Source organism: Bison bison, unplaced genomic scaffold (genome assembly GCF_000754665.1).
Source record: "Bison bison bison isolate TAMUID 2011002044 unplaced genomic scaffold, Bison_UMD1.0 scf7180017864297, whole genome shotgun sequence".
NCBI classification, from domain to species: domain Eukaryota; kingdom Metazoa; phylum Chordata; class Mammalia; order Artiodactyla; family Bovidae; genus Bison; species Bison bison.
In genome coordinates, this window is record NW_011494869.1 from 6,115,064 (window position 1) to 6,132,486 (window position 17,423).

Consider the following 17,423-nt stretch of genomic DNA (forward strand, 5'->3'; position numbering starts at 1 on the left):
GGATTATGATTTAGTCTCTTGCTTCTCCTAGAGTTTGATCCTTAATTCTTCACTCTCCTCTTAGCTCTTTGGAATGCTTTTCTTTTTCAACGTTTTATTCAGTTGAAGTTATTTTCCATGGAAGAGTAGTAAGAGTAATTAGGTAGACTACCATTACCACTAGTGTAACCCTTCACTCAACGCTACGTTATTCTCCCTCCAGCCTACCTGCACAGGACCCTTCCTGTCCCCAGGAAGGGAGCTGACTGGAAGAGAGAAGAGGAGATGGTGTTTCTGGTTTTATGGCTCTGTTTCAAAGTAGAAATTCACAGTTCCTCAGGAAAAGCCACACTTTTTCCAGAAAGTGGAGATAATACCTTAAATTTCTCCACTCACCTAGACTACCTCCTGTCATAGGGTAAGGGAGTTAGAGAAGGCAAGGTTTGGGAAAAGAACTAGACCGGCACTTTACAGGAACAGATCACCTTTAATGAGGCAAGAAGGGGCAACAGTATTAGTGAGCTGCTGCACTAACCCAAGAAAAGTGTAAGTATATATAGACATATATGTGGAAATCTACTGTCTTAAGGGGGCCAGTTCTTCTCCAAGGTTGTTCGGATTAGTCATCTCTTAAACTGCTGGGGCAAGGAATTCTGGAGATCGGCCAGAGGCTGGGCCTGGCTGGGAGCTGGGCAAAATCAACCTTAACGTCCATTTTTTTTCTTCCCATGAGAGAGTTCTTTGTTTTGCATAGAATGGTGGGGAGGATCCAGAGGGGAGGTTTAACTCCGGGCTGTTTTGAGCGGTGTAACTTTCCTTCAGTATGATTTAACGTCTCTCAAATTATCCAGATCAGGTGACAGAGATGGCAGTTTCCGGCCAATGGGCAGAGCGAGGGAAAACAGGACAAGGTCCCGGCCTGGGGTGTTCTACGCTAGCCATGGGACACGGGTGGTTGGTGGAGGCCACAGGAAGAGGGTAGCCTGGCTCTGGGCAAATACCATGCACGCGCCCAAGCTCTTGCCGTCTCTGCACTTTCTCAAAAGGGAATGAACACCAGACGGAGTGCAAACCTCCCCGCGCAGCTCGAAACTGAATGTGTCAGGCAGGGGTCAGACCCACGTTCCTTTCGCAAAGAGCGCCCCCGTCGGCGACGGAATACGTCAAACCGGAAGCAGAAGTGCTCCACCGCCAAGGCCTTCGGGAAATGTAGTCTCCAGCCGCGGAACGAGCCCCGGGCCGCTCCGTCCGCATGCGTGTGGCCGAATTCTGTGGATTACACTCCCAACCCAGAGCTGGTACAATGTTCCGGGGCGGAAATGGGCTCCCTTTCTTTTTTCTGGCCTCGCAGCATGCGCGATCTTAGTTCCCCAACCAACACCAATGGAACTGTAGTGGCTTCCTCACAGGGAGATGCGCGCTGGTTTGGGGGCTGCGTTCAGCTTCATCCCAGCCCACTGTATTCATTCATAGAGGAGTGGTCTACTTCAGTCCTCACCTCCAACCCGTCTCCAGGTGGGTCACACGCGAGTTTGGTGGGGTAGCCCCTGGGACACAGTCCAATGGCTCCTGCCCACCGTCTAACTTCTTTCCTTGGGTGAGCTCATGCACAGAATAAACACATGTCCCGGTGTGCCAGCACAATCCCAGCTTCCCATCTAGTTAGCTCCCCCTTGAGAATGAGCTCAATGGTCCTGGTTTAGTGGATCAATAACGAGTGAACACGCACTACATACAGTCACCCTACCCAAGATCCACTGAAATCCTGGTCTTCTAAACGCTGACGGCAAAGAAGTAGGAGAGAGCCGGCTTGTCTGACCCCTGACACTCAGTTTCGAACTCCGCCTACGAACAACACAAAGGCGGACCCTCAGAGGGCTTCACACTCAGTGGGTAGAGTTTACTCCAGCAGCACACACCCCCCCGCCCCTTCAGAAATCTCCAGACTGTGGCAGGCACCTATCGGTGTTAGATTACTCCCACCACCTTACCACCAAATACAAACGACTTGAGTGCATGGCGAGCTCTCCTAAGAACTGGGGGTAGTAGCCGCATAGTGGGCCTGTGGTTTTGCTGGAGATAAAGACATAAGCTCCAGCGATTTCAGATGCCCCTAATACCTTTTGGTGCCTGATATACCTAGCACCATGCATGGGGAGGGATAGAGGCCTCACGCTATGACCAGAGGTACCGTCTCCTCTGGATACGACTCTGTTCCGTGGTTACATGTCAGTCGGGCCCTAGGAGTGAGAGGCTGTGAATCTCCTACCTCCTAATGAATCCTGTGGAGAGCATGTGCCCAGTTCTTGTGGTGCCCTTTAGAATGTAGGGGAACATGACATTTTTCATCTTTCAGACTTTAGCAGCAATTCTAAGCTAACAGAAAAATCCATGCCAAAACCCTGTGACAACTCTTTAACTTTTGAAAATGAATATTAAAATTTGAGAACTGGTAACTGCTAGTTCCTTAATGCACTTTTGTTTTAGTAAAACAAAAACCCCATTAATCATTACAGCTAAAAATTATCTGGTCGTACAAGAATAAAATACGATCTATGTTGGCTTCCATCTATGTTATCAGGTCCAAATTTCTTGGCTCCTTTATCCATTAAAATGTTTACCAAAAAAAAAAAAAAAGTTTTTCCAAAATTATAAGGCTTTCACTAAAATTTGCTAGCAAAAATTAGCTCTTTCTTTCCACCAACACCTGCCAATAATCATTTATGCTGCTTATCTATAGGAAGCCCTCTGCTCCCCTGTCCTCCCCTTCTTTTTAATTATTCCCTCAAATGGCATTTCTAGAGAGTGGAAACTGCTTTACTTGATTTTGACAGTACCGAGACATCCCTTTCTTGGGCCTGGATCAACTTCCCATCCTTGGAAACATGATTGCCCATTATTCCTTTTCCTAAATCCTTCAGGCATGCTGAATAGGTCAGCAAAGGTTGATGATACCAAAGGGGAACCAAGCTTGATTCCCCAGCTTGGTTGTGTGTGAGGAGGGACCAGATTAAGAGCAGGGAGGCAAACTAACTGTAAAAGAGTTTAAAATTCAGAGACACATATACAACAAATATGCATCACCTTCTTTTAACAAATATTTTGAGTTTTATTAAAAAAAAAACTATAAAAGTTTGTCTGTCTTTATCCCTTCCCATCCCTTTCCCCTCTAACTCCAGAGGAAACCACCACTCTAAAGCTGATATTTTAATACTTTCCTACCTTTACTTCGCAAATTGATTTTTAAAAAGGTGATACGGACCTTTAATAAGCTTTATCACATTGTATATAATCCCTCTGTAACTTTATTTTCAATTGTTTTTGATGTTAGCCTTGTTAGTACATGTACATGCAGTCCAACCATTCATTAAACATTTGCGTTATCTCCTATACTGTGGAAAGGGCCCTGAGAAAGATATGTAAGTTGCTGTTCTCAACCATCAAGCTGTTCACCTATTTTTGTACTTTAAGAATGTTATGCTTCAATAAAATTTACAAGTACATCATGAGAAATGCTGGACTGGAAGAAACACAAGCTGGAATCCAGATTGCCGGGAGAAATATCAATAACCTCAGATACGCAGATGACACCACCCTTATGGCAGAGTGAAGAGGAACTAAAAAGCCTCTTGATGAAGGTGAAAGAGGAGAGTGAAAAAGTTGGCTTAAAGCTCAACATTCAGAAAACGAAGATCATGGCATCCAGTCCCATCACTTCATGGCAAATAGATGGGGAAACAGTGGAAACAGTGTCAGACTTTATTTTTCTGGGCTCCAAAATCACTGCAGATGGTGACTGCAGCCATGAAATTAAAAGACGCTTACTCCTTGGAAGGAAAGTTATGACCAACCTAGATAGCATATTCAAAAGCAGAAACATTACTTTGCCAATAAAGGTCCGTCTAGTCAAGGCTATGGTTTTTCCTGTGGTCATACATGCATGTGAGAGTTGGACTGTGAAGAAGGCTGAGCGCCGAAGAATTGATGCTTTTGAACTGTGGTGTTGGAGAAGACTCTTGAGAGTCCCTTGGACGGCAAGGAGATCCAACCAGTCCATCCTAAAGGAGATCGGCCCTGGGATTTCTTTGAAAGGAATGATGCTAAAGCTGGAACTCCAGTACTTTGGCCACCTCATGCAAAGAGTTGACTCACTGGAGAAGACTCTGATGCTGGGAGGGATTGGCGGCAAGAGGAGAAGAGGATGAGATGGCTGGATGGCATCACTGACTCGATGGACATGAGTCTGAGTGAACTCCAGGAGTTGGTGATGGACAGGGAGGCCTGGCATGCTGCAATTCATGGGGTCGCAAAGAGTCGGACATGACTGAGCGACTGATCTGATCTGATCTGATCCCCCCCCCAAAATAGAAGGGCATATAAAAAGGAAGTAAAATATTTACTATGTCAGGTGGTGGTAGGTATTGTAGAGAAAATGAAGCTGGGAAGGGAGATGGGAGTATGCCATGAAGGGGCACTGGTTTTTTACTATTATTATTTTTTGGCCACACCACACAGCTTGTGATATCTGAGTTCCCCTGAGCAGGGATTCAACCTGTACCTTCAGCAATAAAAACAGGGAGTCCTAACCACTGGACTGCCAGGGAATTCTCACAAATTGCTATTTTGGTACAATAGTCAAGAAAGGGTTCACTGAATAAATATCTGCTGGAGGTGAAGAACCAAACTAAGTGATATCTAGGGGAAGAGGATTCCATAAAGAGTGAAAAGCAACAAGATATGGCCATCTTCATAGATCCTGCAAGTTAGCAAACAGAACTTAATGAACCTTGGATGTGGGATGTGAAAGAAAGGAATCAAAAATGGTTACCCGGTTTAGGGCTTGAGCAACTGGGGTTACCTTTTCTCAGATGGGAAGTTTGAGGGAGGAACTTGATAAAAGATGAGATTGGGATGGGGAGATCGTGAGTTAGTTCATCTTCGGACATATTAAATTTGGGATGTCTGTTAGAAATCCAAGTGGAGATGTCAAGTAGGCAGTTGGTTATGAGTATGGAATCTTGGAATGGAGATAAAATTTTCAAGTGGGTATTTAAAGCCTTCAGTCTGGATAAAAGCCCCAGTGAGGGGGACTGTAGAAAAAGAAAAGAGGTCCAAAGACAGAGCACTGTAAGTCCTATATTAAGAGCAAGGAAAGATACGGAACTTCCCTTATACTGCCAACAAAATATTCTCATTTTCCCCCTGCCAGACTTCAAACTTTTTGCCAGCCTAATGAATATGAAATAATATCTCACTGCTTTCTTTTGCAGTATTCTGATTTCAAGATAGAACATCTTTTCATTTTGAAAAGCCAATCTTCTTTGACTATCAACACATCTCCACTGTACTGTTAACAAGACTACATTAAGTACCTATTGTGTCCCTGGCATTGTGATAGCAAGGGAACAAAAAAAGTTAGCCAAATGATGTGGACTCTGCCTTCCTGGAACTCACCATCTACTTCAGGGTTGGGAGAAAAACCAATCAATCAAATGTACAAATCATGGTAAAGTGAAGGACATCAACATAATCTATTAGAATTTAAAAGAAGGCCAATTTAGCCGGCAGTCATTAAAACCTTCCCTGATGTGACATCTGCATTTTAACAAAAAAGGAATTAACTAGTTCAGTATCTATCAAAGCCCACTGTAGCTATAAAGACCTGAGCACTAGCATCAGTATACCTAATAACAGAATAATTGTTTTCTTATCCACCCTTGCATAGAGAAATGCAAGAGGCTTTGTAGGACATAATGCCTGCCCTGGGGCCTTCCCCACACATACCCAGGCAGCAGGAGTGGAAGATTGGTTTTCTCCTGTTTCTCTTTTGTAATTTTGGGATTATTCCTGCACTATTATATCCAGTTCACTCTTATATGAACCTCACACCATCTGGTTATACTTATCTATACATGCTGACACAGTAACCCCATTTTAGATGTTTATCTCACTATGGGTATTTTAAGAAAAAAAATTCCATGGAAATAAAAAGGCAAGGGTGCTTCAAAAGGTATAATAAGTATTCAATGTCATTATTATAAAACCAATGCCCCAAACTACCCAAATATTATTGCAATAGTAGTGGATTTCTTAAGGGGATCATGACACTATGTAGCAACATGAAAACATTTATAAGAAGGTTTTTTATTTAAGTATGATACAAGATTTTATCTACAGTACAGGCAAATACAAATAACTGATATATTAAGAGGTGATGGTTGTGGGTGAATTGGGGGGACTTAATTTACTGAAATAGTCAAGAAAAACCTTCCAAGGTCCTTCATTTTGTTTCCACTTGGGTCTCTGATTTAAACTATCACCATATCCCTTCTTCCATTCACCCTCAAAAGCCTGTTATATGCAGCTCCTTGAACATAACATGGCTCTGAAGACATGATGAAGATTAGAGGTTAAGAGCTGTGCCTTTGCAGCCAGGCAGTTCTGGGTTCCAAGTCTGATATCTCTCTGGGTTTTTCTCCCCATTAGAAAACAAAGATATAATACATACACTGTTTCTTCAATGCAAGAAACAGATATACAACAAAAGGGGAATCATTCCACTGGTCGTGGGAAACCCACTGAATCCCAGGAAAAGCTTCGGAAATTGAATCCAGTCCAGGGACTTTAGGAATGAGAAATGAGAATACCATCATGTCACCTCATCCTCCACAACAACAGCAGACCTGCTCTCTCTGGTAAGGAATCAGGTTCCAAGCAACTTTAGGCCTTCACCTTACCAGCCTAGCAACCTCAAATCAAAGTATCCTTGCTAAAGTCTGTTTTAAAAAAATTTCTGTTCAAAGACTCTAATTGGCTCAACAGCCCCTGAAATTATCTTTGAGCTCCTGGATGTCCTGACTTGTGTTCTTGTGGTCAGTACAGTAGGGATTGTTACAAGAGGAAGACGGGGGCAAAAGCTGGGCAAAGACAAGATACCACAAAACCTATTAGGGGAGCTGTAAGGATTATGAAATGATGGCTGTAAAGTACTTAGCAGTGTCTTCAAGAAGTAAGCATTCAGTAAATGCTATTATTAACTCACCTGGATGTGATGAGTTTAGCAGTTAATCCCTCTTCCTTTGATGCATCACTCTTTAATCTTAGCCAAGTTCTGAAAATGGAAAAAGACAAACTGACTCCCATTCAACGAAGAAGGCTATTTATTGAAATAATACAATGATGTTCCAAGGAAGTAATTCATATTGCCTAGAAAGCTCGGTGTTCGTAAATGCATGGTGTGTGGTTGCTGGGACTAAGCAATCCTCCATTCATACATACATCCTGGGCTCCCCCTGCCAATGACGATGTGCTGAGATTCAGGGACTGGTTGGATCTAGGCCAGACTCCACACACAAACCAGTGGTATCCTTTAGGTATCCTGGAACCAAGTCTTTATAAACTTCCGTAACAGTTACGTTGCACTCAACTGATTACAATTCATGCCATTCTTGCAAACAGTCCACCATGGGGATCCCCAAACAAAAGCAAAAAGAGTTTCTGATAGGCTTCCCAGATAAGAAGCCAATCAGTGGAGGAGGTTCTGAGTAGTATTACTGACAGCATAGGCATGTCTTGGCATTGTGTGTGCACGAAGAACTAAGTGGTGAACATCACAGAAAAGGTATTTCTGAACAGTACAGAAGTCTTGGGAGGACAGATCTGCTACAGAATAACCCATCGTGTTTCATGTGTGATAAATGCACTGGGCTAGACATCCCACATTTCTGACCCCACACACATTTTTCCTGCAGAGGATTAGAAGGATGTTGCGGAGCTGCATGACGTTATCCAGGATGAGACAAAAAGGATAGCTCCTGCTACCTGGCATGCAGAGAAACCAGTAAGAAAGGATTACTATATCAACACCAACCCTTACCACTCCTCCCCATGATTCATCATTAGGATGGAAAAATCTGCTTATCCTGGGGGCAGGGGCAGAGGCTCTTTCATGAAAGGTGTCAATTTCCACAGTTGCTCCCAAGTTTATCTGCACTACTGGTGCCAGCGAATGAACAAAGATTCTGGAAATTCCTTTAGCACAGTCCATGGGAGATTTTAAGGGATATTAATGACTAGAGTGGGCTCCTGACGTTTACCTCATGCTTTACTGATGGAAAAGCACCATAGAGCCAAAACTGTTAATTTTTTATGATGAAAATTTCCTTGGCACACAAAATGATCTGCTATATGCTGATTCCCTTAACTGATTTAAAGGCAAATTTTATGGCAAGAGATAAATGGATTCATACTTTAGAGTAAAATTAAATTGGGGGATTTTTTTTTCTCTATGGTTCTGTATTGTTTTCCCATTGATCAAATCAATATAGGAAGCTTGGTGCAGTGCTTTCCCATGGGAGGATCATGAAAAGCACAGCAGGAAGACTTAATAAATTCTATGAAACTGACCATATTTCCTGAAATATGATACTTGGGAAAAGGAAAGAAGTCATTAGTAGTTCTACTATTTACAACTTTGGTTGTAAGCTTCCAACAAGCTGCTTTAAATAAGTATGACAAATTTGCATATGTCTTGCTGCCTCTTATATTCAACTCCTGAGTGCTTGTTAAATATTTGTGCATCTGATTTATTTTAAAACTTATTTTAAAGCCCTGAATTCCAAAATATCTTTTCAGCGGCAAGACCATGGGGCCAAAGATCCAGAAGACCTGCATTTTTCACCCAGCTTTACTGTTATAAACTGTATCAGGCTTGCAAACCACTTCACATCTTTGGCTTTCAGTTTCATCTGTACAAGGAAGAGGCTGGACCAGCTGATTTAATTCTTTGAACGGTGAATTCCTGGAGGTGAAACTGGTTTCCATGGTAAATTTAATGTAAGAGCTGCAGTTGAATTCATTTGTCAAGCAATTTAAAAATGAGTTTTGGTCATCACTGTGGGAGTTTTATTTATTAAAAAAGGCTGTAAACACTGAGAGTTACAAATTAAATTGTTGAAAGTTGGTGATTCCCTGCATACATATATTCAAAAGCTTTACAAAGTCCAATATATAGGCATGTCATTTCTAACAGATTATATAAGACATCTGTAGTTGTTTTCACATGTATGTAATCAGATCTGAGAATGTGGCTTTTATTTAAAAAAAAAAACACTGCTAGTACAAAGATTTCTCAACATACAATGTGCACAAGCATACACACCTGCACACATGTGTGCGTGCACACACACACAATTCATTATATCCTCAAGCTTCCTCTCCAGTAAGAATCTTCTGATACTGAATAATATTTTAACTAAAGCTTTCTTCGTATTTCTTAATGTCAAGGGTCCTAGAGTTTATTTCGTGTATGAATTCTCATATGTTTAGTAAGAGCTGAGCTTCGACTGAAGTTTTTCCCACATTCCTTACAAGCATAGGGTTTTTCTCCAGTATGGATCCTCTGATGATCATGCAGATTGGTTTTCTTTCGGAAAGCTCGCCCACATTCATTACATTCATAGGGTTTTTCTCCAGTATGAGTTCTCTCATGCTGAATGAGGGATGAACTCTGACTGAAGGCTTTCCCACAGTCGATACATTCATAGGGTTTCTCTCCAGTGTGGGTTCTCTCATGTTGAGTTAGTGATGAGCGTCGACTGAAAGCTTCTCCACATTCATTACATTCATAGGGTTTTTCCCCAGTATGAATTCTGTGATGCTCTATGAAACTCGTACTCCTTTTGAAAGCTTTTCCACATACATTACATTGATAGGGTTTCTCACCAGGATGAGAAATGGGTTGTTGACTGAAGGCCTGTTCACAATCATAGGGGTTCTTGTCTCCAGTGTGGATCCTCTGATGGTCAGAGAAGTCTGCAATGTGACTGAAATCTTCCCCACAGGCATTGCAATGATAGGACTTCACTTCAGGGACATTGCTTTCATCTTGAGTAAGAGATGAGCTGTGCTTGAAATCTATGCTGTAGTTATTGCTTTGGTAAGGTTTGCCTCTCTTATGAATCCTCATGTGTTTGTAAAGGGATGGGCTCTGACCAAAAGCTCTCCCACATATGCTACATTCGAAAGGTTTCTCTCCTGTATGTGTCCTCTCGTGTTGGACAAGAGAAGAACATCGACTAAAAGCTTTCCCACATTCCTTACATTGGAAGGGTTTCTCTCCACTATGTGTAACCTCATGCTGAGTGAGGGATGTGCCGTGCCTAAATGACCTCCCACACAAATTACATCGATAAGGTTTTTCTCCTGTGTGAATTCTCTGGTGCTGAACGAGAGAGGAGCTGCGCTGGAAGGCTTTTCCACAAAGACTACACTGATAGGGTTTCTCTCCAGTATGAGCATTCTCATGCTGACCTAGGGAGGAGCTATGCCTGAAGGCCTTCCCACACACATTACATTCAAAGGGTTTCTCTCCAGTGTGAATTCTCTGATGCTCAGTAAGTTGTGTCTTCCAGAGGAAGGTTTTCCCACAGTCAGTACATTCATGGTGCTTCTTTCCAGGATAAATTCCCTGATCTGTACCGTTGGGGAAAGCTCCATCTCCTTTATGAGTTTTCTCATGTTTAGTCAGAGATGATCTGTGAATAAATGCTTTTCTACATTTATTGCATTTATAAGGTTTCTTTTTTGCAAGGATATTATTCTGATTAAGTAAGTCTAAATTATGTCCCAAATTGCTCCCAAGTGTATCACATTCACTAGATCCTGGAGGAATGTTCAGTTGTGTAATCAGGTCTGTGTTCAATCTACAGTTTTCACCAAATGTATTTTGCTCACAAGTTTCCTCTGGTGTGATTATCTTCTTCTGGGTGGATGAATCTGGCCCCAGATGTCTCTTCCAGTTTTCCTTATGCCTTTCTAACTGGCCACTAAGGTCCCAAGCATCTTCTCCCGTGGTATGTGAGAGCTCATCTGTGCTAAGGGATACTTTAGATATACTCTGCTGCAGATGTGAAGATTTGGCTTCAGGCCTGGTCTTCCAGTCTGAAAGAAACCCAAAGTGCAAACATCCCCTATTCCCCTCTGTTAAAACAAACTGCTATAGTAGGAATGAAAAGACAGCAATTACATATCACTTTGTTTTGAAATTAGTCCAATAACTTCAAAAGAAGACCCTGAATGGAGAAAGGAAGAGTGGAGAGAGATGACAGAGCTATCATTGCAGAGCTATCATGAAGGATAAGTCCAGAATGAGAAAGCCCACATAGGGAATAAGGGAACCAGTTAGCATGAGAGAGTTAGGCACAGATACAAACAGAATAGGATCATAGTCTTTCATGCAGAGTCCTATCTGCTATTCATGCTCTTTGTCCATTTTACAAACTGCCATGGAATCTATCTTCCTAATACATTCATTTCATAATTTCTTTCAAGTCATTTCTGAAGCTTCAGATCTTCAAACCTTGCTGAGAAAATATGTAGCCAGTGAACTAACTGAAATGATTCTTTGACATAACTGGAGATAGAGGGCTATACTTCCCAAGCAGATAAAAAAGTAATATTTCAAGAGGCAAATCATCCTTTCCCTTACAACTAGAGCTGTGGTTTTAGTCTATCTGAGTTCTGATTTTACATTAATCACCTCTCTTAACCAAAAACAAAAAAATTGACCTTTAAACCTTTGTTTAACCTCTGAATACTAACAGCAGAAATTAATTACTGTCTAGGTTCTAAGAATGGTAATCTTTTAAAAACTAAGGGGAGGGAGGTTTCTGGAATGCTGGAGATGTTCCGTATCAAAAGAAGTTTGGGTTAGACAGGACAATGCATTTGTCAAAGTGAAATAAATGGTGCTTATAAGAGGTGTAAATTTCACTGTAATGTTTTAAAAAAAAAAAAAAAAAGAACTATGAACAAATATTGAACTCCAGTCAACTATATACATGCTGAAGTATACAGGGGTGAAATGTACTCATGTCTGCAACTCACTAGGAAATGCATCAAAAGAAAGACAGATTAACAGATGGATAAAGAGATACGTGATAAAGCAAATATAATAGGTTACTATATAACAACAGGTTAACAATTATAGCATCATGGTGGTAGTATACAGTGTTCACTGTATAATCTTTTCAACTTCTCAAACGTTTGAAAATTTTCATATAAACATTAAAAGGGGAAAAAAAGAACCAGTAACAAAAGAATCCTAAATTCCCAAATTCCTTACCCTGGAACAAGACTCAATTCTAAATTCCTGAAGACAGAGAATACTTTGCATTCCTTTTAGAATATTTCTCAGTGGGACATTCAAGAAATGTTTGGTGAAATTAATGAATGAGAAAGTTCTTTCCCCAGCAAGATTCCATAACAATCAATAATTTTCTGACTGCCTTCAATATGCTCTGCAACACAGAGGGAAGATATTTAGAAACATAATAAATAGACACTCCAGGAGCTTAAAAATCTAAGAATAAAAACAAGACAATCTTTTGATGACTTAAAAAAAAAAAAACAATAGATGGCATGTAGTAAATTTGATTTTGTGTGGTAGAGATTACATAAATGGTATTTGTGACCAGGGAAGAAAGAAACAAGTATATTAGCATATATTAGGTTTTATGATTGAGAGAGACCTTGACTTTATAGATGGCTTTGGACAGAGAGAAACTATTATCTAATGAGGGAAATTATATGCTTCTTACAGAGAACATCGGAAAGTATGTAGGGGTGAAATGTACTCAGGTCTGTAACTTCAAAAAGAAATTCAGCCTAGTGGAGCTCTCTTTGGCAGGAATAGAAAGATATTACTGGAAGGTATGATGGGGACCTTTAAATCAAGGGAGTTTCTGCTTCCTATAATGAGGTAAAAGGTTCTTTCAGAGAATGGTAGTTTATGAGATAAAGCATTAAAATCCAACATGGTCCATGACGTGATGAATAAACAAAATGTGATATATCCATACAATGCAATATTACTCAGCAATACAAAGGAATGAAGTTCTGATACATGCTGCAACATGAATGAACCTTAAGCTAAGTGGAAGAAGCCAATCACAAAGGGCTACATATTATGATTCCATTTATAGAAAATGTCTAGAATAGGCAAATCCATAGAGACAAAAAGTAGCTTAATGGTTGCCAGGAGCTGGGGGGAATGAGGAGTAGAAAGTGACTGCTGATGGGTATAAGATTTCTTTTTGGAGATATTGAAAATGTTCTGCTTAATTAGATAGTGGTGATGGCTGCACAACTCTGTATTTATCCCAAAACAACCATTGAAATGTACACTTTTAAAGGGAGAATTTTATGGTATGTTAATTATACCTCAATTAAACTATGATTTTAAAAACCCAATATGGATTACAAAAAGATAGAGTGAGCAATTTCAACTGGGAATTATAGTAATCTAAATCTGAGGTGTGGTTTAAGATGTCACCAGTCCAATTTAAAAGGCAGGAAAATCTAAGATATTTCTCAAAGGAGGAAAATAACTTGGATTGAAAGAAAAAGACTAGACTGACTGTGGTTTCTGGCCTGAGGGACTGGCAATCTGATAATTCCTAATGGGCAAGAGGTAATAGGTAATGGGTAATGGGTAATAGGTAGCAAAATGTGCTGACTGGGGATGCAAGATGATTAACTTAGACTTTACATCTTTAATAAGAACTCTGTGGGACTTGCATTGGAGGGGTCCTGTGGGAAGGGAAGAGAAAAAAAAAAGTAACCAGGGTATAAGTAAGGACAATTCTGAGTCTATAGCACAGAATAAAGACTTGTAACTATCAGAAGGCAGGCACCCTTTTATAGAGAAGTAATATAGAATGGGCTTCCCAGGTAGCTCAGCTGGTAAAGAATCCACCTGCAATGTAGGAGACACTGGTTTGATTCTTGGGTCTGGAGAGTTCCCCTGGAGAAGGGATAAGTTTACACACTCCAGTATTCTTGGACTTCCTTGGTGGCTCAGACAGTAAAGAATCTGCCATGCAATGTGGGATACCTCGGTTTGATCCCTGGGTTGGGAAGATGCCCTGGAGGAGGGCATGGCAACCCAGTATTCCATGGCATTCCAGTATTCTTGCCTGGAGAATCCCCATGAACAGAGGAGCCTGGAGGGCTACAGTCCATGGGTTAGGAAAGAGTCGGACATGACTGAGCAACTAAGGACAATATAGAAAGAATGGAGAGGAAGCCAGAAGGCAGGCTCCTAATCCTAAAGACAGATTCACTAGGAGGGAAAAGCAAGAAAAGCCAAAGACCTAAAGCCAAGAAGCACTGAACAAGTGGGGAAGTCAGGAGAGAAGGATACTCTAGGAACTTTGGAGGGTAGAAATGAATCAGATGGGCAGGAGTGCAGGACAAGAGGAAGATAGCATTGCTCCCCAGACAGGTAGAACAGGAGTGTAGTCAGGGAAAGAAGTCTGGAGGGAGGGAGAATCAAGATTATGGGTATTCCTACAAGTCTGGGGCATCGACAGTGAAAGCAGCAAGATGAAACAAAGAGGAGACATGGGAGTTCAATTAATGTCTGAATGAGTAAGAAGAGAGATCTCCAAACAATGCAGGGAGACTGAGGATACTAGAGGAGAAAATGATCCAGAAGTAGTGTTACAAGACAGGGAGAGATGGCATTCTGACTAAGACAAAGGGCTACTTTCAAAAAGGAAAAAGGGGTACCTTTTCCTCTAAGACCTATCAACAGCAACACGCCCTACTGGAGAAGGGAGACACACAAAGGTGTCATCCAGGAGACGGTGCAGCTCTTCTACAGATGGAGGAGCTCCCAAGACAGCAAAGTGAAGGTGCCTCCCTCTCCCTCAGCTGTGCGACATTCGGCACTGATTCTTGGATTCTCCCTCATTTACCTGGACAGACAGGTCGTTGGATTTCTCCCTCTGCTATCCATGGTTCTTCTCCTTGCTCCAATTTGAAGATCACCTCTGGCTTGGAAACTTGATATCCTGCTCATAGGTAAACACATAAGATTTGGTTGTTTATGCAAGTTGACAAAAGAACCCTCTAAAAGTCAGAACTAGGACTTATCCTCAGCAACTCTGAAGGGAAAAAAAAAAGGTGCAATTTGAGGAGTCATGCAATCAAATGGCCTATTTCTGGTTCCTATTTACCTAAAAAGCAGGCTCAGAAACCCATAAAGCTGGGTCTCAACAAGATGAACAAACTGTAACCCTGAACACCCTGCTCACAGTCACCCAAACTATGAGCCCCACAACCTGATCTTCTGAGAAAGGGAAGACCTGCCAATACATAGACAAGAAGATGTGGTCCTTACCAAGAGAAACCAAGTGGCTATAGTTCTCCAACATCACATCCCTGTACAAGCGCCTCTGAGCAGCATCCACGTGGTGCCATTCTTCTTGGGTGAAGTTCACAGCTACATCCTTAAATGTCAGTGATTCCTGTAGGAACACATTCTTGCTCAAGTAGGGATCAATCCCACAAATGTTCCCATGGCAATACTGGGAACCTACTATAGGGTCTATCAAAAAAGGTGATCACATGTTTGATATCCTGAGGGGGCAAAGTGGGTTAAATATACTAGTTGTTACACAATTTTATAGAGAATCTAATATGGCACGCAGGAAAGTCATGAGGGGCAATATATTCCACAATCCTGTACGCCTACTTAGCTTTCATCTTGTTCCCTTCAAAGCCAAGTCTGTCTACATTATCACCAATTCCTCACTGCCCATGCACTGTCTTTGCTACAAAACCCAAATACAGCAGGGAATAAAAAGTGACTGCACCCCTTCACCCCCATTGCCAATCCCACTAAACTCCCTACAAGTAACTACTATTAACAGTTTGGTGTATATACTAAGCCGTCCCTTTCCATGCTTCCTTCACCCTCTCCCCTCCCCCACACAGTCTTGTTTTATGAACTATCATTTATATTGTTCTACATCCTGCTTTTTAGATTTAGCTATGCATCTTGAAAGTCTTCCCTTAGTGCTTTGTATACTTTCACCTCATTACTTTCAATTGCTTCACAGCACTCCAGAGTGCATTTGGAGTACCATCACACACCCATCACCTAAAACTCACAGTACTCCACTGTGCTAAGAATAAGATTCAAGCTCGCCCCATCCCTCACTGGGCTCTGGCCCTGCTGACCTTGCTGACCCCTGAACACATTAAGCTTCTTCCCACCCTGAGCGCTGGATTGCCACATGGCTGACAACCAGTCACTAGTCCTTTAGGTCTCACATCCAGAATTGCCACCTGAGAAAAGGTGTCTCACCACCTCCTTCTCATTTACTACGCATCATATTACCATGCTTAATTTTCCTCCTAGCACAGACAAGTATCTCTCACTGTCCAAATTCCTGCCACCTGAACTTTAACTCAGGAACGAAACAGATGCAGATTTAAAAGGATGCTTGTACTTCTAGTAATTATCTGGAATTTCTTATTAGCTTTTCTGTCTCCCTGACTGCACGCTCTGTGAGAATAGGGACTTTACCATCTTATTGAGTTATATGCCCCTCAAGTGCCTAAAGTAATACCCAGCAAATAGTGGATGCTGAAAAAAATACTTGGTGAATGAATAAATGGACAAATTCCTTTTGGATATTTGTATTAATTCCAATATTTTGCTATTACAAGCATCACTGCAATACATCCTTTGAGCAAATATGCTAGAATTTCTGTAGGCTGGCTAGCTAGAATTAGAAATGCCAGATCAGAGGTATTTTGCAAGCTATACTCCCCTCCAGTCACTCCTTCCTTACCCCCCACTGAAACCAGGCTGGCTAAGGACTCCCATGCCTCTGAATAGTCAAGTTCTGTTGTTCATGTGTTGATTTCTGTCTTGCCTCACCAAGCCTTGTTAAGACACCTGTCATCATGCTCAATATGAAATACGTCCTTTGGTCTTGGTGAAACCGATTTCTACCTCAAGAAGTACATAATAAAGTATGTAAAGACGATCAGCAGTAAAGCAAAGCCATGAGATTGCTGGAGCAGTGAGGGAAAGTTACATGGTTTCTGCCTGATTTCATGCCCTCCCTGTGTGCTGAGCTATAACTGAACCTAAGGAGTTCTTAGGTTCCTGGAAGACATCATCCTCTCCCCACCCTCCTGTCCATCTGTCCCTTGCTAATTACATTTCACACTTTGGAGGTAGATTAGCACATCTTCACAGAGGTCTTCTATCTCCCAACAGAAGGTCAATCCCCATATGATGTGCTTTAAGCCGCTCTGCAAATCCACAACTATTTAAACAGACCTAGTAATCTATTTAATCCTTGTTACCACCCTTATGGCAGAAAGCGAAGAAGAACTAAAAAGCCTCTTGATGAAAGTGAAAGAGGAGAGTGAAAAAGCTGGCTTAAAACTCAACATTCAGAAGACTAAGATCATGGCATCCGGTCCCATCACTTCATGGCAAATAGATGGGGAAACAATGGAAACAGTGACAGACTTTATTTTTCTGGGCTCCAAAATCACTGCAGATGGTGACTGCAGCCATGAAATTAAAAGACGCTTGCTCCTTGGAAGAGAAGCTATGACCAACCTAGACAGCATATTAA

General features: G+C 41.5%; 1 protein-coding gene across 1 annotated transcript in view; it reads right to left on the bottom strand.

The window, feature by feature from the left end:
* CDH3 (cadherin 3, type 1, P-cadherin (placental)) overlaps nucleotides 1–17,423 on the bottom strand; it is a 134,533-nt gene that overhangs the window by 103,837 nt on the left and 13,273 nt on the right. Inside the window, exons 3-5 of the mRNA XM_010850969.1 lie at nucleotides 15,164–15,290; nucleotides 14,739–14,834; nucleotides 7,022–7,090 (exon numbers count right to left, since the gene is read on the bottom strand). Of these exons, the coding sequence (XP_010849271.1) occupies nucleotides 7,022–7,090; nucleotides 14,739–14,779 (110 nt within the window). The 5' untranslated portion in view covers nucleotides 14,780–14,834; nucleotides 15,164–15,290. The remainder of the gene's footprint in view (nucleotides 1–7,021; nucleotides 7,091–14,738; nucleotides 14,835–15,163; nucleotides 15,291–17,423) is intronic.